A 19,834-nucleotide genomic window follows, 5' to 3' on the forward strand; every position below is an offset into this window, starting at 1 on the left:
GGGACGACGCACATGCCCATGGCTGTATTCCGAGGCTCCTGCTTTCCTTGAAAAGGAAACAACACTCGATCCTGACCTCGAGTGCCGTGTGTTGTGTACGCGTCTATTGCGAGTCCCTCTCACTCTCGGCTCATGGTGGCGCTGGCACCAGAGCAGCGGGATACTGCCGTCTGGATGCATCCGTACATCGGCGAGTATTCCGACTCTGAAGGAGACTTCCGTGAAGTCACATCACGCGAGGGAAAGCCACGCCGTCTGACTAATGGCAGTGCGGTCCCCTAATCACACTATTCGTTATATAAAGGACCGTCCACTGCACTCTCAAGGTACTCTCCGATTTTCAAGCTACCATTTAAATAAACGGCTTTAAAAGTAGAGACGCCCTGGATCTCGACCATTCTTCCGTTTTGTCGAGGCCGGCGCGCAGTTCAAGCGGAACACCAGCCCCTAGTCTAACCCTTATAAATAAAAAGCAACAAGAGGAATTAAAATATGCACTTCCACAATGCGCACAATCTTGCACAAGAAATATGTCTAAAAAAAAAAAAGAGAGAAAGAAAGCTTTCCGCCTTAAGCGGATTCGGATCACCACCACCGAGACGTCGGTATCGCCAGAGTAGCGCCTTGTACCGCTCGTCCACGAAACGCGCGGAGTAACACATTCTTTTCTGTTTTTTCATGCACACTACTTCAGTACCTTTCCCAGCGTTACACGCTATGTATGAAACCGAGTATAGAACTCCATGACAACAAAAATCGGCATGCAAATGATAAATATACTGCTTAAAAGCAATCCAGCCAAACTGATTAAGCTTACTCCCAAATCTTTTTCCACTGCTTCATCTAATTTAGTTCAAATTCATTCCATTGACTGTACCTCGAACCCAAACACCTATATAGAGATTGTAACTAACCAAGATAGTTCAAATTAAAAATTTACCTATAGAGCAGTTCATATAAAGTTCCTTGCAATTACCCTTGCTAACAAGGTACTTATATGGGCCAATTGCTAACTATAGAATTTGAAAAAGATACTGCAGAAACATCATTGTCTATTATAAATACTAGCTAGTTTTATTAAAAAGTTTTTACTGAAAAGTAGAGTTGTTACATTAGCACCCACCAAGTTCTCTCCACTTTTTTTTTTTTAATACATTTTGTGATTGCGTGTTTAACACATCTCGTTTTGGGGGATTGCTTTCCTCTTAGCACGCAAGCGCACTGCGGCGAAGCAAGGTAAGCAAAATCATGACGCTTACTTCACAATTGTTTCACTGGAGTAAACAAGAGAGCAGTGAGAAGTGCACTCAACAAAAATCGAATAGTACATTACCTGTGGCGATAATCGAAAGCTCTGAAAATTTGCACAAGACTACCACAACGATCCGGACGTCTAGGGGTTGGGGGGGGTCCTCAGTTACCATATGTTCAGTATTCATAAAGTGAAATCAAGTTCTGGCACCAATGTTGGCCCAGATTCTTCACATTTTGGCTAAATGTAGCAAAATGTAGAAGGGTAAGCACAGTGGCGCAGGACCGCGCAAATGGTGCCGCAATCACCAGATCACTTCTATTACTCGCACTCAAGCAGGCTACTTGATTACAGCACCTCAAATGGAATCCGTGAAATGTTTCCGAGAAAGGAATTCTCGCAAGTCCATACCTTCCTGCAAGCCTAAACAAAACGTAAAAGTGGCGGAAGCTGGTAGAAAAAGCTGTAAAGGGAATTTCCTGCAGGCCCATGTAACAGGTGATTATAAGGGAACTGGCAAACTGGTCTGTTTTAAGCAAGTTTTGAAACTTCAACTATGCGCAAGTTTACACGAAAAATGGCATAAAACAGCAGGGTTTTACAGAAAATACAAAATGTCAGCTTCGGTGCAAACAAACACCTGATTATAAAGGAAGGCCCCTCTTCTCCTTTGTGACAAGAAGCGGTGCATCCGTCGACAATATGTGAGATTCTTTCTGTATACGACAGCGTCTTTTCGCACGTCTATTTAGCCATGTACGAGACATCGTTCAACGGCCTCGGGCTTCTAGACATGCCCGTGTAAGACGGTAAAAGGTTGTCATTCGAAACTGTATCCAGATACGTAAATGAATTGTGCATAGTTCAAAGCTCTAGGTACCTAGATTTTCTTGCGAGGCAACTTTTGGTCAAAGAAAGAAAGAGGGGAAGCAGACTCACATCGTATCCGGCCACCAGAAGACCCACGCCGTATGGCCTTCGGTCGTACCTCTGCGTGCAGACCTGCATTTCTGTGGGGCCTCGAGTCAAGGCCATGCACTACGTTGTCTGTAAAGGTCGTGGGCAAACTAGCAGGTTGCTTGTGTGAACAGCAACGTAACGGCATACGTTGCTACTCCAGCCGCTTTGTTTTGCAAGTTTGGCGAGGGACCCCGTGTGCACCCTGCCAACGGTAAGTTTGGTGGAGAACTAACCTGCACCCCCATGCCGTTTTCCGTTCCTTGCATGGAGCCTCGCTGCCTGGTGCATCGGGTTAGAACTCGGCAGCTTCGGTGCGGTGTTGCGCCGGTAAAACGACCAGCGCCACCGTTTTAGCTACGGAGCTGTCACATCGAGTCCATAGGTAAATTATAGAATGGCCGTGTCGACCCCCGAGTGACAAACAAACGGCAAACATAACATGGCTTCGACGAATTTTGAAAATATTTGGCTGGCTTTTCTATTGAAGTCGAAGCCTTCAAGAGCCTGTACACGGGGACCGATCTGGGTTGTAATCTTGACCACATACCGATTCAAAAAAGAGTCCCCTACTTTGTACATAAGCTATCCACTATGCACACTGTTGTTTAGGAAGCTTTATGTAGAATAATGTAAATGAACGCTTAACACTGTGACGACCAGGCAGTCTCCACCGCACTCCTCTGGCTCGACACCATGGGCCCAAGAAGGTTCATCCGACTCAAACAGGAAATGACTTTCACTACGTCCTATAGCAAACGCATTAACTTGTAGAGGTTGTAAACACACACCTCTCGCTGCAAACGCCAGGAAACCCGACTCATATAGGGTTGGTTCTACGACGTAAAAGGGTAGGGTGCGTGGCTTATCGGTCTCCTGAACACGCTGCTTAAATACAAATGGTCCGACACAGACGACGAAACCCTCTTTTTCAGCCTGCAGAAATTAACCGTGCGTTCCAGAAAGCTCGAACTCCGTGCAAATGTGACGCTAGAGGTGGTGGTAGAGTATAGGAACACGGCATTACCTCGGTCACAAAGATAAAACGGAAGACACGAAACTTCCATGGGAGCCGAAGTCCACCCAGGCCTGATTTGTCGAACCAAGAAATGCCACTGAGGGTACCCGAGGTGTTTATTTCGGCGAAAAAAACCTTGTCGGCAAAAAAGAATGAGCGAATGTCTTTCCAGCCGACAAGTCACAATTTGCCACCTGCGGCCTGCGCCGAACCAGTGCAGAACGCAAGTTTGTTTGCTTCTTGCAAGGGATTCCAGTGACATCGGAACGCCAATCTCCGACTGGCTTTGACGGAGGGATAGTGGGTAGACCTCAATGCCAGCTGCCTCGAGGTCTACCCACTATCCTCCCAATCGGAGCCATCAGAGCTCGGCATTCTGACGTCACTGCAACCCCTGCACAAAAGAAACAAATAAACTTGCACTCCGCATAGAGTCCTACGACTCTTTCTCACCCGGGCCAGTCAACAGATTCACTGGTAACGTTCAGCAGTTAGTGAGGGACAACTTTCTGTGGCGGTACAGACATACATAAGGGAACACGTGCCCTTGCCCACTTTGAGCACCGCTTAGTAAGGCTGTGCATGCACTCTCCTCTCCTCGTCGGGAACGCTGCAGAAAGTTGTCCCCTAAGCATAAAGTTATTCCAGCACAGCTGCTTCAGAGGCTGCTGCAGTGACCCCGAGTGGGTGAAAATACCCGCCCAAAGGATACTGTTGCCGAGAAGAGTCACCAATCGGCTGATGGGCAGCGGGGTGTCGTGGGCGTAGCGGTTGTTCAGGCACTCCGTCCTCATGAACTTGCTGCGGACGAAAAAAGGCAGCACTTGATTTTGAGTTCGGTCAAATGACTGGGAGCCTTCTTTACACTAAACGCACATTAAAAAAAAACTCTAAACTATTTCCCACGAAAGGGTTTGTGAGCTAAGCATTTTCTATCCAACCTTTTTCGTAATGCTGACGTCATGTCGAAATCTTGCATCATTTGAATGAGGACGAGGCAAAACTAGTTTTAAAGTGGCGAGGCAGGCAACTTGGTCAATTCTTACAGACTGGTGATGCGATGTGCAATAAACGAGGACAGAGATGGGCAGTAGACAAAACGAGTGCCAAACTTCAACTAAACATATGTTGAAACTACATCCAACAAGGAAAACAACCACGCCAGAATCGTACGAACAAGTGCTCAAAAAGGCAATCTCTTTTTTATGTAGTATATGAACTGTACGAGATAAGAAGGGAGGGGAAGGATAAATGCTCGAGCCAATTTTTGTTTCCACGTAAAAAAAAGAGATTGAAGCACGTGTCGAAGCGATGAAATTGTTTTCTTCGCCGGACGCAGTTTCAATAAGCGTCTACTAATTGAAGTTCAGTGCCTGCGTTGCCTACTGGCCATCTCTGTCCTTGTTCATCGCGTGCCTTATCACCAATTTGCGAGACGTCTCTTCTGGGAAGAGGCAGCCCGAATCATTGAGATGTTATCTTATGGGACACACCCCTGCATTCAATAAATGATAAAGCTTTAGCAGAGCTAAAGGGCTTCGTACGAGAAAAGCCGGACCAAATGTTCTCTTTCCGACAGAAAGCGGAAACGATGCAGGCGGTGTGGCAAAGTATGGCAAAGGCCGACTGAACCGCAACCACGACAAACGGCGCTGAAAGTGTGCATCTCGTCTGCTTCCCCGCTGTTTCCCAAGACTAGGGCTTTGTCGTTCACGGGCACACAACATTCCAGATTTCTTTATCCTGGAATGCGTCTCCAACTGGCATGTTCACCGCGTCCAAGGAAAGCTTCGGCAACTGGGAGTCAGGACGCCGTGACGACTGCTTTTTGCCTTTTTGCCATAACTTCTACAACCGACCGCCAAGATCGCGACATCCGACAGCATGACACTCCGGCTTCTGCAACGTTATCTTTTGCCGCTTCGGGACCACTTTCGATGCATGGGCGGAATATGACGCTAAACGCAGCAGACGGAGAAGCGCTCCAAGCACCATAGCTGCGGCGTCCACTGCAGCGCATACCCTCGAGAAATTTGATTCCGTTTTTCAGTCGTAATCTGGAAAGCGGTAATTTGGGAAAACGAAACAGAAGAATGCAGCCTGCGACAGACAAAAAATCTGGCTGGTACGATCGACTGCCGAGCGTGAGGTAAGGCGGCCGACTTGTACCGCGGGGACAAATTAAACGTGACACCCTGTACTGGCTACGTTTCTTCCGGTACCGCTCTAGTGTCCAAAGTGCGTCTTTGACTAGCGTGTCTAGCATCCCGTCCAAACTTCGCATCAAAAGCGGTCCCTAAAGTGGCTGCGTATGACATCACGAAGCTGGCGCCTCAAGCTGTCAGATGCCGTGGCCTCAGCAAGCGGTCTCAGAAGTTCCGGCAAAAAATATGAGCAAACAGAAGTGTTACTGTCGTTGCGGTGTCCATAATTTTTTTGTGGACTGCCAAGCCGGAGGGCTACAGCAGAGCAGGTGTCAGGGATTGCAGCAGGCAAAGAGCGTGACATCATTATGACGTTGTTGGGTAGAAATAGACAAATCACAATGGTGCATGCGGTAAGCGGGCACCACAGTTCCACGCTGCCCGATACAGTCAAATCTTGTTAATTCAAATTCTCCTAATTCAAACTTGCGGATAATTCAAACTAACATGCAAATCCCATCCTATACGTCTCTATGGGAGGAAACTCCCGGTAGTTCAAACTTTGCTTTATTCAAACGAATTTTCGGTCCCCCTCAAGTTTGAAATGACGACATTTGACTGTACTCTAATCCACGACTGACTCTCGCAATACGGTTATTCCCCAAACCACCACCGAAGACACCCAAGAGACACAACAATGCTGAGAGAGAAGTTAACCTTAAATTTAGGCTTCAGCCTTCACAGACTGGAAGGTGACGGCCCCCTTACCTGAGCAGACGGGCGTCGGCAGTGAGCCCGGCGATGGAAACTCCACAGTGGTTGTCAATCGGAATGATTTTTTTCTGGTGAGCCGACAGTTCAGACGATGCCCTCTAGAAAACAAGACAGAGCGCAAGTATTATGAAGCCCCTTAGCACGTCAACTGCAATAGGCTTGTTTTAGAGTTGTTATGCTTTTACTTAGTAGTGGAACTGACTCAGTTTCTAGGTTGTAGTGGGGAGGCCAACGTTGTGATTAATCTCCCTCTAAATATCCGACAATGAAACTAAAATCAGGTGGCAACCCAAAACAAGCTTAATTTCATGCACACAAAAAAACAAAATTGTCAATTTGATTTGCAAAGCAGCATTAAGAGTTCGTAGCTTCAGGGCATATCTAGACTCAAAAGAAGCGTAGATTACTTAAGCAAGAAGACTACAAAAAACAGAACCTCATAGCAGCAAATGCAGATAACAGAAGTTTACGCAACTATCGCGAAGCGACAACAGGGCACACGAGAGAAGTGAGACATGGCGTAGAAAAGAGATCCCCCCAATCAAACGCAGCACAGCGGCAGTCAGTCCGCATGCACACTACGCGCAGAATGTAGCGTGTCTACGAACTGCATCGAACAGGGGGTGCGTCGCCTTGCTGCAGCAGTCCACCACAACAAATGGCCTGCACCAACACCCCTAGGCAAGAAAGCCATAGTGCTTAATTTTCCGCGTCGCCCAAAGGCTAACGAAGGACGCAGATGGAACACAAGTGTTCTGTCAGTGTTCGGCCGAGACTGGAAGCTGAGAAAAATGCTGACGCAGCAGTCTTTGTGTCTGCCTTCCTTAGGCGATGCACGAGATTTGTGGGTGGTTCTGATTTGAGCCTGTTCTTGTTTAGACCATCTCATCTGGACCTTCTCAGAAGGACCACCCTAAAAATGTCCTTCTCGATTGGTGCATTCTCGTCACATCCTTTGCACTTCATCCTCTAAGAAAGAAATCAAATGGGGGCACCTTGAGGAGTCGGGTGTTATGGCATGATCCCAGCATATCCCCGAAGAAGCTTCAAGCCGCCTTCCTCCCCCCCCACCCAACTTCCCTATGTGCACACACTCACATACACATGCACACATTCTTTGGTCCCATAGTTTGGCTAATGGCTACTGAAATATCACCGTTCTACTCTTGAAACATGCAGCAAAGGTTGCCTGGTGAAATACCCTGACTTCTCCAGGATTTTCCTAACAGTTCCAGGTTCCCTGACAATTCCCTGACCACTGTAGAGGCAGTTAAATATAAGACCATTACAAACACAAGGCATTTTTTATTTTTAGAGCACAATTAACAATCAGCACAAATTAGGGTATCTGACGAGATTGTCTAATATTGTACAAGGTTATACAAACACAATCTGCCCTTGCTGCTTAAGAGTGTCAGCCATTGCACAAGAGTTGTCCAAGCACACATCTCTTACTTCTCAAAGGGGTCGATTCTTTCTTGCAGCAGACTGGCCTCCATTAGTGATTCACTGAGCAGCCTTCGCTTCTTTTCTTTTAGTTCTTTCACAATAGCAGCCACTCTTTTCTTGTTTTTCTGAACATCTGATTCCCCCCCCCCCCCCCCCCCCCCGACTTTTCTCCTTCTTTTTCCGTAATTTCTCTTGAAAGACGCTGTAGGAATTGTGAACCATCTGCACCATCTTGTTAGTAATTTCAACCTTGTCCATGCTGCCTGCTGCTAACACAGTGTCATGCACCACTCGCTGTGCTATGAGCGATTCTTTTTTCAGGTTTTAAAGAATGCACTCTTTGTTGACTGAGAAGCCTCTATCTACGGCAGCATTGCCATGAGACAAGCATAGGATGATGAAAGACAGCAGCTCTTTGCGATCATGTGAGCAGGGATCTAGCCACAGAACGTCCAGCCTCTGTTCTTTTCTGTCAATATCTTTCAGTTTTCCCTGGCGCAGTGAACAGATCTGTACATAGGAACGATGAGCCCATTCTGCTTGTAGACCAGTAAGCCACTGGTCTCCTCAAAGCACTTCACGTGCGAGGGTCAGTCATTTGTGGCCGGCCTCCGGAGACAATGCAAATGCCGTATCCAAGTAGCTGGCACCCCTAGTTAGTTTATGCTTCAACGGTGACCTCTCTATCACCTTTGCGCAGTACACATAAACGAAGCAAATGCAGTATGTCTTGAATTGGGGCAAGATACCGTGAAATTTCGAGCGAACACCCACGTTTGAAGGATCGCCCCCCCCCCCCCCCTTTTTTCAACTATCCGTTGGAACTGTATTCCGACACATCGCATTCCCCCGAATATAGTTCGACCTTCAAGGTGATAACGGGGAGATAAGGAACCAGCGAGAAACAACCGAGGCGGGGGCGTAACCCAAGGTCACACAATCCGATACCCGGCAAATATCAGTCAGACTGAGCTGGCTACCCCATTCAGACTAGTGCCAAGAAACCGTAGACTTATTCCACGTCTGTGCTCAAGATGAGGTGCAGCTACACGATCGAGAAGAACGCTGAAGTCATCCAGTGGCATCGCAAGAATGGTAGCAACTTAAGCGGGACGGCACACCATTTCGAAGTAGACAGGAAGCGTGTGTGAGAGTGGGATACCAAGTACCGATTGCTCTTGCAACAGTGCCACGGGAAGAATAAGTTGAAAAAAGAAATGAGCAATGGACAACCCGTTTTTAGCAAAGAGGCCGACAACGCACTGATGAACTTCAAGACTGAACGATCAGCCGGTCGAGCCGTCAGCAACCACCTTTTGCAAGAGCACGCGCGACAGCTAGCTGCAAAAATGATACTCGGCAACTTTAAAGTGTCAAGCCACTACATCGCTCGGTGGAAGAACCGCTTCAAGGTATCCATGCGGGTTGAAACAAACAAAAGCCAGAATCTCCCCGCTGACTACGCTGAAGCGATCACGGTGTTCCGAAGAGCTGTTGGAATGCTTCGCCTGAGCACGATTATTCTGTCTGCTGTATAGCAAACATGGATCAGACAATGGTTCGGACCAGCTTCAAGGACCAACGACGCTGCCAGTGAGCCGAGCATTCGGATTGCGAACACTGGCTGTGCACGGCGAGGAATGACGGTGTCCCTGTGTGCAACGGCGGCAGGAATAAAGCTGCCTGTTGCTGGTCATCCTTAAAGAACCAACCGGCCGGATCCCATCAAAAGTGCTGTTTTTGCATCTACTAATTATTGCATGGTTAGAGACTTACAATCATGTACACTGAATGTAGCAGAGCCGGAATGTAGTAGCGAAAATCACATTTACGAGGTTAATGCCGAGCAAGAAATCTTCGAAAAGATTTGACTGTTGCGCCCCACACAGCCAAATCCAGTTTAGTTTTGTCTCATGGTGGTCGCTGCTCTTAGAACGAATTTCAAATGTTTGCATTTATTTTTTTAGCTGCATGCAGACTGTTCCAAAATCCCGGTTCCGTGACGATCAGAAATTTGTTTGACAATCGCTAGGTGGCACAAGCCTCCAGAAAAAACAAAAAGTTTCAAGAGCATTTCCCTACCCTTGCTTGCATGGCCGTTTTGGGAAAACGCAACACATTTGCAGCAGAGTTCATTTACAAATCATTTATTTTACAGTTCTCTCCTAGCAAACGTGCGAGTGACGTCATCCAAGAATGGGTGGATGACCACGCCAGTGTTTCTGGAATGGGTACGGCAGGTCTGGGGACCCAACGAGGACGACGTGAGGCGCTTGCTCGTCCTTGACCAGGCGCCCATCCATAAAATAGAGGTGGCCCAGGAGGCGCTTGAAGCTAAGGACACGGACGTCGTCTTGATACTGGGTGGCTGTACATCCATTATGCAGCCCGTTGATGTATGTTGGATAAAGCCATTCAAGGGTGCTCTTCGTTCCTTCGGGAAGGGGTGGTGAACCCCAAGTGCAACTTACGTAAGCCATCTCGACAGGATGTCCTCTGCTTTGTCTCTGAGGCGTGGGCTTCGATCTTGGAGGATACCGTGAGGTGTTCGTTCAAGCGGTGCGGCATTAGCACGAGTCTGAACAAGTCTGAAGACGGTGAACTCAACAACCACCTGGCGTCCGTCGACGATGGAGCCTCGAAGGAAAGCGACAGCCTCGCTGACGAGGTGCTCGAGCTCATCTTCGATAGTGCGAGCAATGAGTCTTTTGATGGTTTTCCTGACAGTGACTAGGCAAATAAACGAAGCCCAGCCTTTTGGAGGTGTTTTGCTCATGTTTTCATGGTTTTTTCCAACATTGATCGAAAGATTGCCCACCCTGCTTTTCACTCCCATTATCTATGGCAAAAAGGTGGGCATTTGCTCGGAATTGTACGGTAAGCTGTGGTAGCTTGGGCGCCTTGCGGGGCTCGTTCTTTGCCGCAAACCCAACGTCAAAGGCGGCTACAGCTATACAGTTCTCGGGTTTTCCAGGTGAACCCTCAGTAGCTTAAGGGGCGTGCCTGCAGCATTCAGGATTGCCTTCTTGAGAATTCTTGCAAGCAGCGACCTTAGGACGTTTTACAGTGCCGTCGAAAGAAAAGAAACCATTGGCTTGTAGGTCTGAAATTCTGCCAAAATGGCTTCAGTTCTTCAGCAATCGACAGCATGAAAGCTAGTTTTGCCGGCAACAGCTGATCTCCAACTGCGTTCACAACGGTGCTGTAGCTGGAGCTTGTCAGCCGCTTGTTTGCCTTTGCTGAGCACTCTACCAACTTTTCCAAGTTAGGAAGAACTTGTAATGCCCTGGTGGTGCCCTTGCCATTTTTGAGCAACCTTACTGCACAGAACTTGAGAGGAAATAGTGAGCTCCCAGTGAAGTTCGCATAATTGGCACGAGCAGGCACATATTTGAAGAGGTTGTGGCTGCTGCGAAGAAATGCTACTACATCCCAACCAGTTGCAGCATGGCCTGCCTTGTATGCCTCGTTCATTACATGTAGCCCACAACTACCAATGTCCAGAATATTGTGGCTCTCGTTCGATTCCTTCAGTTCTTCCTTCAGCGACCTTAGACACTCCAAGTTTACATTTGGACTGTCCATGGAAACTTGTAGTATCTTTGCTTGCTTGATCGGTTCTGTGGCCTCTCTGAATGCTGATGCCAAGTCCTCAGCACAGGTGTGGCCCAGGAAGCATGCAAGTGAGGTACTGCATCTCCCCAGGGCCGTCGGTAGTGTCGCCCCAAGATCGGACAAGCACATCCATCTGTTGCTTCCGAGTCACTTTGTTGAGCACACTGGCAAGGCTTGATAGCAGCTTACTTGAAAGTAGGGCGCAATACCATGGCAGATGGTATATCCTACCTTGTCCATCCCTAACGGAAATTTTGCAGCGACTTCATACGCGGGAAACATGAGAGGGGAGAGTGAGGCCGATGCTGCTGTGGAACGAAGGGATCCATGAATCGATACCGAGTTTAAGCACCAAATTATCTCAGCCTTTGTCACAGCGCTCTTCAGTAGAAAGCCTCTCATTGACGTCTTCATACTTGTTGTGCTGGCTGCAGGCTCCTCAAGGGCACATGTGCAGTCTCTGCTACATTCAACCGAAACATTCGTTGCTGCCGTAAAAAATGACAGATGTCCAGACTAGGAACAGCTTGACTATGTGTGACTGGAAACTGCCGTGCTTCCCATGTTGCTCGAAGAGAATGTTTTGTGGCAGATTTAGCACTGAGCATTGTGAGGATCATTTTGCATGGGCTTAATTCAACTTGCATATTCCGAAATGCTCGGGTTTGTCCGGTCCGGATTAAACAAGCACTTTTTTGCCGCCGACATCGTCTGTGAAGAGGTCACTTCCGGAAACACAATGAAAACACGACGTCCAACCACACATGTCAATAACTGCATGACAGCATGGCCGCCAGATGCACACTTTCGGATACTTTCGGCTTAAAGGGATACTTCAACGAAATTTGAAATATTCCCGTCGTGTTCAAAAATAGGTTGAATATGATCCACAATATCCGTAAATGACAATCGCACGTTTGTATTTTGAGCCTGGTGGCTGTATTTTTCGTTATAAACGGCCCACACTGGCAAGCGCTTGGAGAAGGCCCAGCGGAGACCATGTGACATCCAACGCATTCGTGACGTAGGTCGTCTCAGGACGAGCAAGGCTACGGCGAGGCTGACGTCGAGAGGATGGCCTAGTCGTTCCAGCCACCGAAGCGGCTGCTTTTGTACAAATTTTGAGCGACGGGTTAATCTTCTCTAATCTTGTAGGGGGACAACAGCGACTTCTGCGACAGACAAAAGGCATTCTCGGGAAGAGAGGAGTTCTTCCTGCCCCTCTTTTCTCGTCGTGGCCGGAGGCGAGACAACCTCCGGCACTAGCTGTCAAGGTTCCTAGACGGGCATTGCAAGCGAGGCGTTAGCGACATCCACCAGGTGCCCTTTGCTAATCGTTTAATTCGTTTCAAAATTCTTTTTCGTGACTTTTTTAACAAGATATTGGTATGTTTGATGTCGTGCTGCTCCTTTGAACACATAAAGACCAAAAAATCAGCGGCGAAATTTCGTTGTAGTATCCCTTTAAGGCTTGGATTGGAATGGGGTTTATGGATTTCTCATTTGGTACTAAATCTAGTTGCTCGAACTGGATTTAGCCTAGTGTCGCACCTTCAATCTAATCCAATCCATTGCATGGCTTGGACTGCATTTGTCGGTTAAGTCCCCCGTTTCCCTGATTTCTTAAATACCCCGTTCCCTCCAGTCCTCCTCCTCTCCTCCCCTCCCTCCCTCCTCCCCCTCCCCCCCCCCCATTTTTAAAGTTCCCCGTTTCCCGGAAGAATGCATTCGAAGTGGTTCTCTCCCCTCCAGACTATATTTTGTCCTAAAGCGGACTGGTAGCACACGCTACGAGCCCTTGGAGCATATGCAGGGCCGAGAACCACATACCTCGCGGTCGTAGTGCAAACGGAACCAAATGCAAAACTTGGTGCTTTGGTGAGCGTTATTTTTAGAACCATTTTACATAGCCACATTCACAGACCATTAACTAAAAGTAGGCATCGCCCCATTGTAGCCCTTAATTTTCTATGGTTCTTCTCTTCCTTTGACATCCATTGATTGGAATTGCCTTCCCACATCAAAAGTCTCAATAACTGACGGTGCTTATTTTCCAACTGCAATTACAATTTATTTAGAAAATGTTCTTTAGCAATGGTTGTAATCTTCTTTGTTTTGTTTCTGCATTATTTATTCTTGTGATACTTCTTGGCTAGTTCATTGATATTAATGTATTTTGGCTTCATTGGCCTTGCATTCTTGAGTAACCAACCTAATCCTCTCAGTGACGCCTTCGGGCCTTGAGATTAAAAATTAAATAAAAGGCGGCCTTGCCACTGACCAAAAGTCTGAGTTTAGCAGGCCCATTAGATGTGGCAACAACAAGCATGGTAGATTGTACCTCACTTCACATACCCACGGTGCACATGTCCCAGCGAGCGAAAGTGGGAATGACGTCTATTTAGACAACAATCTCCGGGAGAGTGGAACACGTGGCAGCTCAAGCCACCTGGTAAGGAGGCTACGGTGCCCAAAACCCGTCTTCGACCGGCGGTTTCCCATCTCGTCCTGCCCGCGCGTCGAAAGCGGTCCCAAAGCGGCGACAAACAACGCCGCAGGAGCCGGCATGTCCCGCTGTAGAACGTTACGATCCCAATAGTCGATCGTAGGAATGCTATAAAAAAAGAAAGCAGACGCCAGGGTCGCCGTTGTCGGGACGTCCCGCGTTGCGTCTGCTTCGGTTTCTGTCGATTGCCTGGCTGCAGAGCGACGCACGTTTAAACGGTCATCAGCTGCTGCGCCGCCTCCAGGACCCCGGCAGGCAACAGTGTCGCACATTTACGCCGCCGTCGGCCGGAAATCGAGAGGCTGCTTCAAGGACGCGGTAGGTGCGCCGGTCGGAGACGCACCCTAAAAATGTAGGGAGGCTCCATTTCTCTTTGCGACGCCGCGGCTGGTGGAACGCGACACTGGGAGAATGCCCGTTTCTCCTTTACCCTTACGGCGGGACCGAGCAGAAGCCAGGTTACCTTCAGTGCGAGAAGCACGGCGTGGCGTTCGCTCTTGAGTCCGATGGTGGCGGAGCCCTGCTTCACGGCCTCCATGGCGTACTCCACCTGGTGCAGGCGCCCCTGGGGACTCCACACGGTGACGTCATTGTCGTATTGGTTTCTGTACTGCGGGGAAACGGGAGAGGCAAAGCGCACCTACAGCATCTGCAGATGGTTATGTCTTCTCACATACACACACACTGCAAGTCAGAATTACAGCTGCAATGGAAGTATGGGGAAGTACACACTGCGACAGAGATGGTACAAACACAATGTGGGAAATCTGGCAAATTTTACTCGCAAAGATTGATGGCGAACATGCAAATTTCGCGACGCAAACTAGGTAGATGTTTTACGGAAGCACACATTGAGCTTGTTTCATTTACCTGCACTAGACTGCACCGATGTAGAAAAGGTGTGCGGTGCAGAAAAATGCAGGGCAGTAATCATGATGTTGAAACCCTGAGACTGGGAACGGCACTTAGATATATCAAGTAAGGCAGTGCGGCACCAAGCACAACTCGTGCAGGAGGTGTAGGTAAGTAGAACGTAGCAACTGTGAGACAGTGACCACAAACACAACGAGGGGAATTTTGTCAACTTTACTTGTAGAGTGTAGTTATGAAGAACACCAAATTTTTTCCACGCAACCTACCGTAATTTCTAGAGAGATGTCCCAGTCCCGAAAGATGGCCCACCATTATCTTTGGCATGATTTGCTATTTATTCTGAAACACCGAAACATCAATCTTTTTCAAGGCATACCGAAAGTTAGCTTACCCCTTATTTTCATTCGATTTCCTATCAATTTTAGGTGGGCTATCTCTCGGAACAAGGCGTGAAGTTGGGCTAGTTGCGTTGTTTCCAAGTTTGTATCTCTCAGAGTACAACTATAAGTAGGTTTCTCGCACAGACACATTCCTCCACAATTTGTTCTGAAAGCGGCACTTCAGCTGTGAAAGAAATACTCCAGATCGCATGTAGTCTTAGTGAAGACTTTGTCACACTCTGTAAGCACAAAATAAAGAAATACGCTCGCAAAACAGAACAAAAACAGACCAAGATACTTTGCAAAAAACTTAAAACTATCAGATTAATGTTTACAGTGAACCGAGAACCAGCTTTACGTCGAGATTCTAAGGCACTGATGACCAGTGAGTTTGTTTTACTTTTCCATTTTGCAAACAAATTGAAGCAGCTGTACAGAGCTGCTCGGACTTTGAAGAGTCAGATCAACTCCAAAGCCACTTTGAGAGAATGTGCAACCAACACTTCCTCCTAAAACAGTGCATGTGACAATGTACTCGTTTGCGGAGCCGGCACCACTTACAAAACTTATATAAGCAATGTAATGCCACTTATATTTAAGTTAAAATTTGACAGAGAGCACAACGCGGCGATATCGACCACTGGGTGAGAAATCTGCCGAGTTCTAGTCTTCAAAACTGATGAATCACGGTTAGCCAGCCCTCTGATCTCAGAACAATTCCGCCTGTTCCAGAAACAGCACGAACTTCGCGTTAGCTGGAGACCGTATACAAACTGTCTACGATTCACCGTGGTTAGAGGAAGTGACATGAAGTAATTTTAGAAACGGCCCCAAAGGCGTTTCTGTCATGCCGATCATTCAGCGGTGTCCATGGACGCTCGGTCGGAGATCGCCCGATTTGAACGTTAGCTTCGCAAATAAAAAGAATACATTTGGGCTCCGGTGTTTTCCAATGAGTATACATCACATTCAGCGAAATAATACATGCGTGGGAAGCGTGAAATTATAGAAATATCCCGATAAAGTAGACGCTTACCATCGTGCACAAGCTTTGAACAACTTTAGTAGCAGCACCGCAGACACGGAGCCGGCTTCGCTGTATTCGCTAAAATGTTCAAATATAATTAAAACATTAAAAAGTTATTCAGTAGATATGAAATATTATAAAATAATTAAATAAAACAATTTTTTATAAATTTATTATTGTGAACTAACTTTTGATTACAAAACCGCGGTGAATGCATATTTTTGGTCGATTTAGAAGTTTCGGTTTCTGGCGTTCGGTTATGGTGTACTAGAATAGTTCGGTGATAGCTGAGAAGTTCTTCGGTTTGTTACGTTGTGGTGCGCATTACAACTCAAACTTAAGAACAATGTGGCGTTCAACTTTTGTGCGTCATCTCAAAACTTTGGTTCACTTCAAGAGCAGCGCAATAGGACCGGGACCGAGCAACATGGCCGTGCGTTCCTCTTTCCTGTTTGTCAGTGTTTCGCGAGCAAAGCTGCTTGCTGCTGCTGTATCGCTAGGTGCTGGAGGCAGTGCCGTGCTTGCCTACTGTTCGCATCGCAGCGCGTGTGCCGCGTTATCCCTGGCACCCGATCACACTCAGTTTGTGGCCGAGCCTATCACGAATCTCGAAACGCTGCTGAAAAACCAGGACGACATGCGACGCAAAATGGAGCTATTAGTCCTCACAGCACAAGGCGATATCGTCAGGGAGCTAGAACGCCTCGAGGGCAACAAAACCTTCCACGTGACGCGCTGCACAGATTCAAATGAAGGTTCCGGTGTCATATCCTGCGTCATAGAAGATGGTGACATCTTTGAGGCAGCTCATGTGACAGCGTCGGTTTCGTTGAATGACACAGATGTCCCTTCGTGGCTCGGACCAAATACTCTGCAAGGACATCGTGCTACGCTTCAGACCATCAGACTAGACTCGGCGATACACCCGAGGAACCCGAACATTCCCACACTATATTTCAACTACAAGTACTCGGAGTTAAGGGACAAGGCCTCAAACAAGGTGTTGTCAGGCTGGTTTGAAGGTGGCACTGACATTGTACCTTACATTCTGCACCAGGATGACATCAGACATTACCATCGTACTCTGAAGGAGACCTGTGACCTCCATGACAGCACTCTCTATCCAGCCTTGAAGAAAGAGTGTGACAGACGCTTCTTCATTCAGCATAGGCAAGAGCATAGAGGTCTTGGAGGAATATACATGAATAGGATCGATGGTCCTTCGCTGCAGGACGCGTTTCGTTTGATCAGCGACTGTGTCCGTGTTGTGCTGCCCAGCTACTTGCCCATTTTGGACAAGAATCTGGAAAGAGGATACTCTTATTCCGACAGAGACCTGCAGCTGAAGAGGAGGGGTCGCTTGGTCGAGTTTAGCCTCATGTGCGATGATAACGTCAAATCTGGAATTAACAGTGCGGGAGACAAGACTGATAATGTTCTCGCGTCCCTGCCACCAAATGCAAGGTGGCATCATGTCCTTGATTCAAATACAAGCCCCAAGAGTTCAACACTTCATGAAGCCCTCAGAACTCCAAGAGAATGGGTGTGATTCCTTAAAGGTTTTCGTTCCAAACGTAGAAGCAGTAAACAAACATAGGCATTTGTTGGAAAAACAAATTGAGAGTTGTCATCACTGCAGGTTTTGAGTCATCCAAATTTGCTGTTTGCCTATTTACTGCACAAAGCGTTTATACCCTAACAACCACCGAGGATGTCGAGGAAAGAAATTATTATCTCTGTGTATCTAAATTAAAGTTTTTGACTCTGTCACAGGCTGCCGACGAAAACCAACCTGCAACATCCGCAGTCTCGCCTGCAAGTTGGTTGTTCTGCCGTGCTGCATGACCGTGGCACTTGAGTGGAACATCTTCGTGGTTCACGACACCTGCTAGGGTGCCCTCGCGGCTCGCGATGGTTGCCGCAGGCGGGAGCTACAGTCTGTTGCAGGTCAAAAATAGCAGGGAGAGCTCCTCTCACAAAGCCCTCCACTTTTTTCACCGTAGCAGAGCAAACGCTGGAGAGAAAAAAAAACCCAAGTATGATGAGCTTTCTGGGAGAGGATTGTCCTGCCATTCTTAACCTGCAACAAACTAGAGCTTGTCCCACTTGGAGCAGCTCTCCTGAGGACTGCTACGAAAACAAATAGGTCCTCCAAAGACAAGTTGGTCCTGTTGAAACAGACTTGTACCGTACGCATTACAAGTAATCAAATTACTTGTAATCGATTACTTTTTGGAGTAATTTTGTAATCAGTTGATTACTTTTATTAGGCAGTAATCACGAGAGTAATCTGATGACTTTTTGAAGTAATAAAATTACTTGTAACCGTTACAATTTGTCCACGGGACCCTCCCCCCCGGGCACACCCCTTTTTTTATAAAATGACAAAAATAAAATTTGCTTTCTTTTTCCAACGGAAAAAAAGAAAGATTTTTGCGGATGTGTAGGAAACAGGGTCAATCTCTTTCTATGTACGGTTTCTGTGAAATGTCAGTTTTTTTGTTTTTTTTTTTCGAGCTGGGAGTGGGAAGTCCCATGGAAGCCACAGTGCGTGACAAAGGCCATTCAAAGCAAAGTTTGAGGAAGCAGAATGTAGCTTTAAGAGTCCTTCGTTCAAACTAGCCCCCTCACGCACACACACACAGAAAAAAGAAATCCTGTTTAGGGTACCTACACGCAGCCCGTAGGAGAACCAGAACCGAAGAATGCCTAAAGCGGATGCAAAATATAACAAAGGCAGTTGAAATATTTCCCCATTTCCCCTACGTGTGGTCTTTGTGACAAACAATGTTTCGAGTTGAGAAGTGGTCGGGGCGATCTCTTCCGCTTATGGATACTACAAATGATCCGTTTCAAATCTGCTCTTTTGTATAACATGCGAGCTCATCCACATATGAATAATAAAATGAGCGACGGAAACTTTGAGCGACAACCCTTGCTCAAGCTTAACAAGATCCAGAACCCCCTCCGCTCTCCACCCCCCCCCCTCCCCCCCCCCCCCCCCCCCCCACACACACACACTGGCAAACGCCCAAATCATTAAATGTCTTCAAACGAATTCTATGCGTGTCCGCATGTGAAAGTGCAACGACCACGAAGAGGGAGCCAATTTTTCTTCTTCAATACTTGTGCAAATGTGAAATATAGGTTGGAAGTAGTTCATTGTTATGAGCGCTAAAGATGTGTCTTCACACAATAAAGTAATCGGAAAAGTAACGATTACTTCTTTAAGTAATGTCCAATTACTTTTGCCGTCGAGTAATCAAGTAATCTAATCGAATACTTTTTAGCCAAGAGTAATAGTAATTGTAATCGATTACTTTTTTTTAGTAACGTGTACGAGACTGTGTAGAAACTACTTTCCTTTGGATCGCCGTAAGAAAAACTATCTAACAACGGGCAATGCTGTTGCTGTTACGCAGACGTTGCTGATTTCACTGAGAATCCTTGTGGAACGAGCAAGCAAGACATAATTTTTTGTATAGTACGACAATAAGTTGGACCTAATTTCTTTTGGTAAAGATGAATTTTTCGGATACCACAGCTTTCCAGATAATTTTTCTAAAATACTTTGAATAAAGTTTTTTTTTTTTTTTTTTAGCATTTCCGAAATCTAAGTTTAGAGACTCGTCTCATCAGAACGCGTCACTGTCAAGCCAAGCTGTCTTGTGCGGTTATACTTGCTTAGCCAAAGGGCTTGAAGCAACGCTCACTGCCAATAAAGGGCAGGGAGGGCTGTAGGATTAAAAACTGCGACTTTTCTCAGCCCCCGTTTTTCACTCATGATGCAGAGCTTGTGAATAGCTTCTGTGATGGTTGGTCATTTTGCCAAAAATTAA

General features: G+C 47.0%; 2 protein-coding genes across 2 annotated transcripts in view; one reads left to right on the plus strand and one right to left on the minus strand.

The window, feature by feature from the left end:
- LOC115320943 (proteasome subunit alpha type-1) overlaps positions 1-16,061 on the minus strand; it is a 32,558-nt gene extending 16,497 nt beyond the window's left edge. The window contains exons 1-5 of the mRNA XM_029981175.3: positions 16,005-16,061; positions 14,179-14,325; positions 6,140-6,243; positions 3,940-4,028; positions 2,192-2,262 (exon numbers count right to left, since the gene is read on the minus strand). Coding sequence (XP_029837035.2) covers positions 2,192-2,262; positions 3,940-4,028; positions 6,140-6,243; positions 14,179-14,325; positions 16,005-16,007 — 414 coding nt within the window. The 5' untranslated portion in view covers positions 16,008-16,061. The remainder of the gene's footprint in view (positions 1-2,191; positions 2,263-3,939; positions 4,029-6,139; positions 6,244-14,178; positions 14,326-16,004) is intronic.
- A 146-nt stretch (positions 16,062-16,207) lies between these two features.
- LOC115310497 (oxygen-dependent coproporphyrinogen-III oxidase) lies at positions 16,208-18,644 on the plus strand. Its single transcript, XM_029968889.4, has one exon. The coding sequence runs from the start codon at positions 16,342-16,344 to the stop codon at positions 17,542-17,544; it is 1,203 nt and encodes a 400-aa protein (XP_029824749.3). The 5' UTR covers positions 16,208-16,341; the 3' UTR covers positions 17,545-18,644.
- Positions 18,645-19,834: the final 1,190 nt, after the last annotated feature.

The sequence above is a fragment of the Ixodes scapularis genome, unplaced genomic scaffold, assembly GCF_016920785.2.
Source record: "Ixodes scapularis isolate PalLabHiFi unplaced genomic scaffold, ASM1692078v2 PGA_scaffold4__175_contigs__length_147842914, whole genome shotgun sequence".
Taxonomy (NCBI): domain Eukaryota; kingdom Metazoa; phylum Arthropoda; class Arachnida; order Ixodida; family Ixodidae; genus Ixodes; species Ixodes scapularis.

What these genes read in the sequence shown, in the direction of transcription:
- LOC115310497 (XM_029968889.4), top strand. Translation starts at nt 16,342, where the DNA reads ATGTGGCGTTCAACTTTTGTGCGTCATCTCAAAACTTTGGTTCACTTC.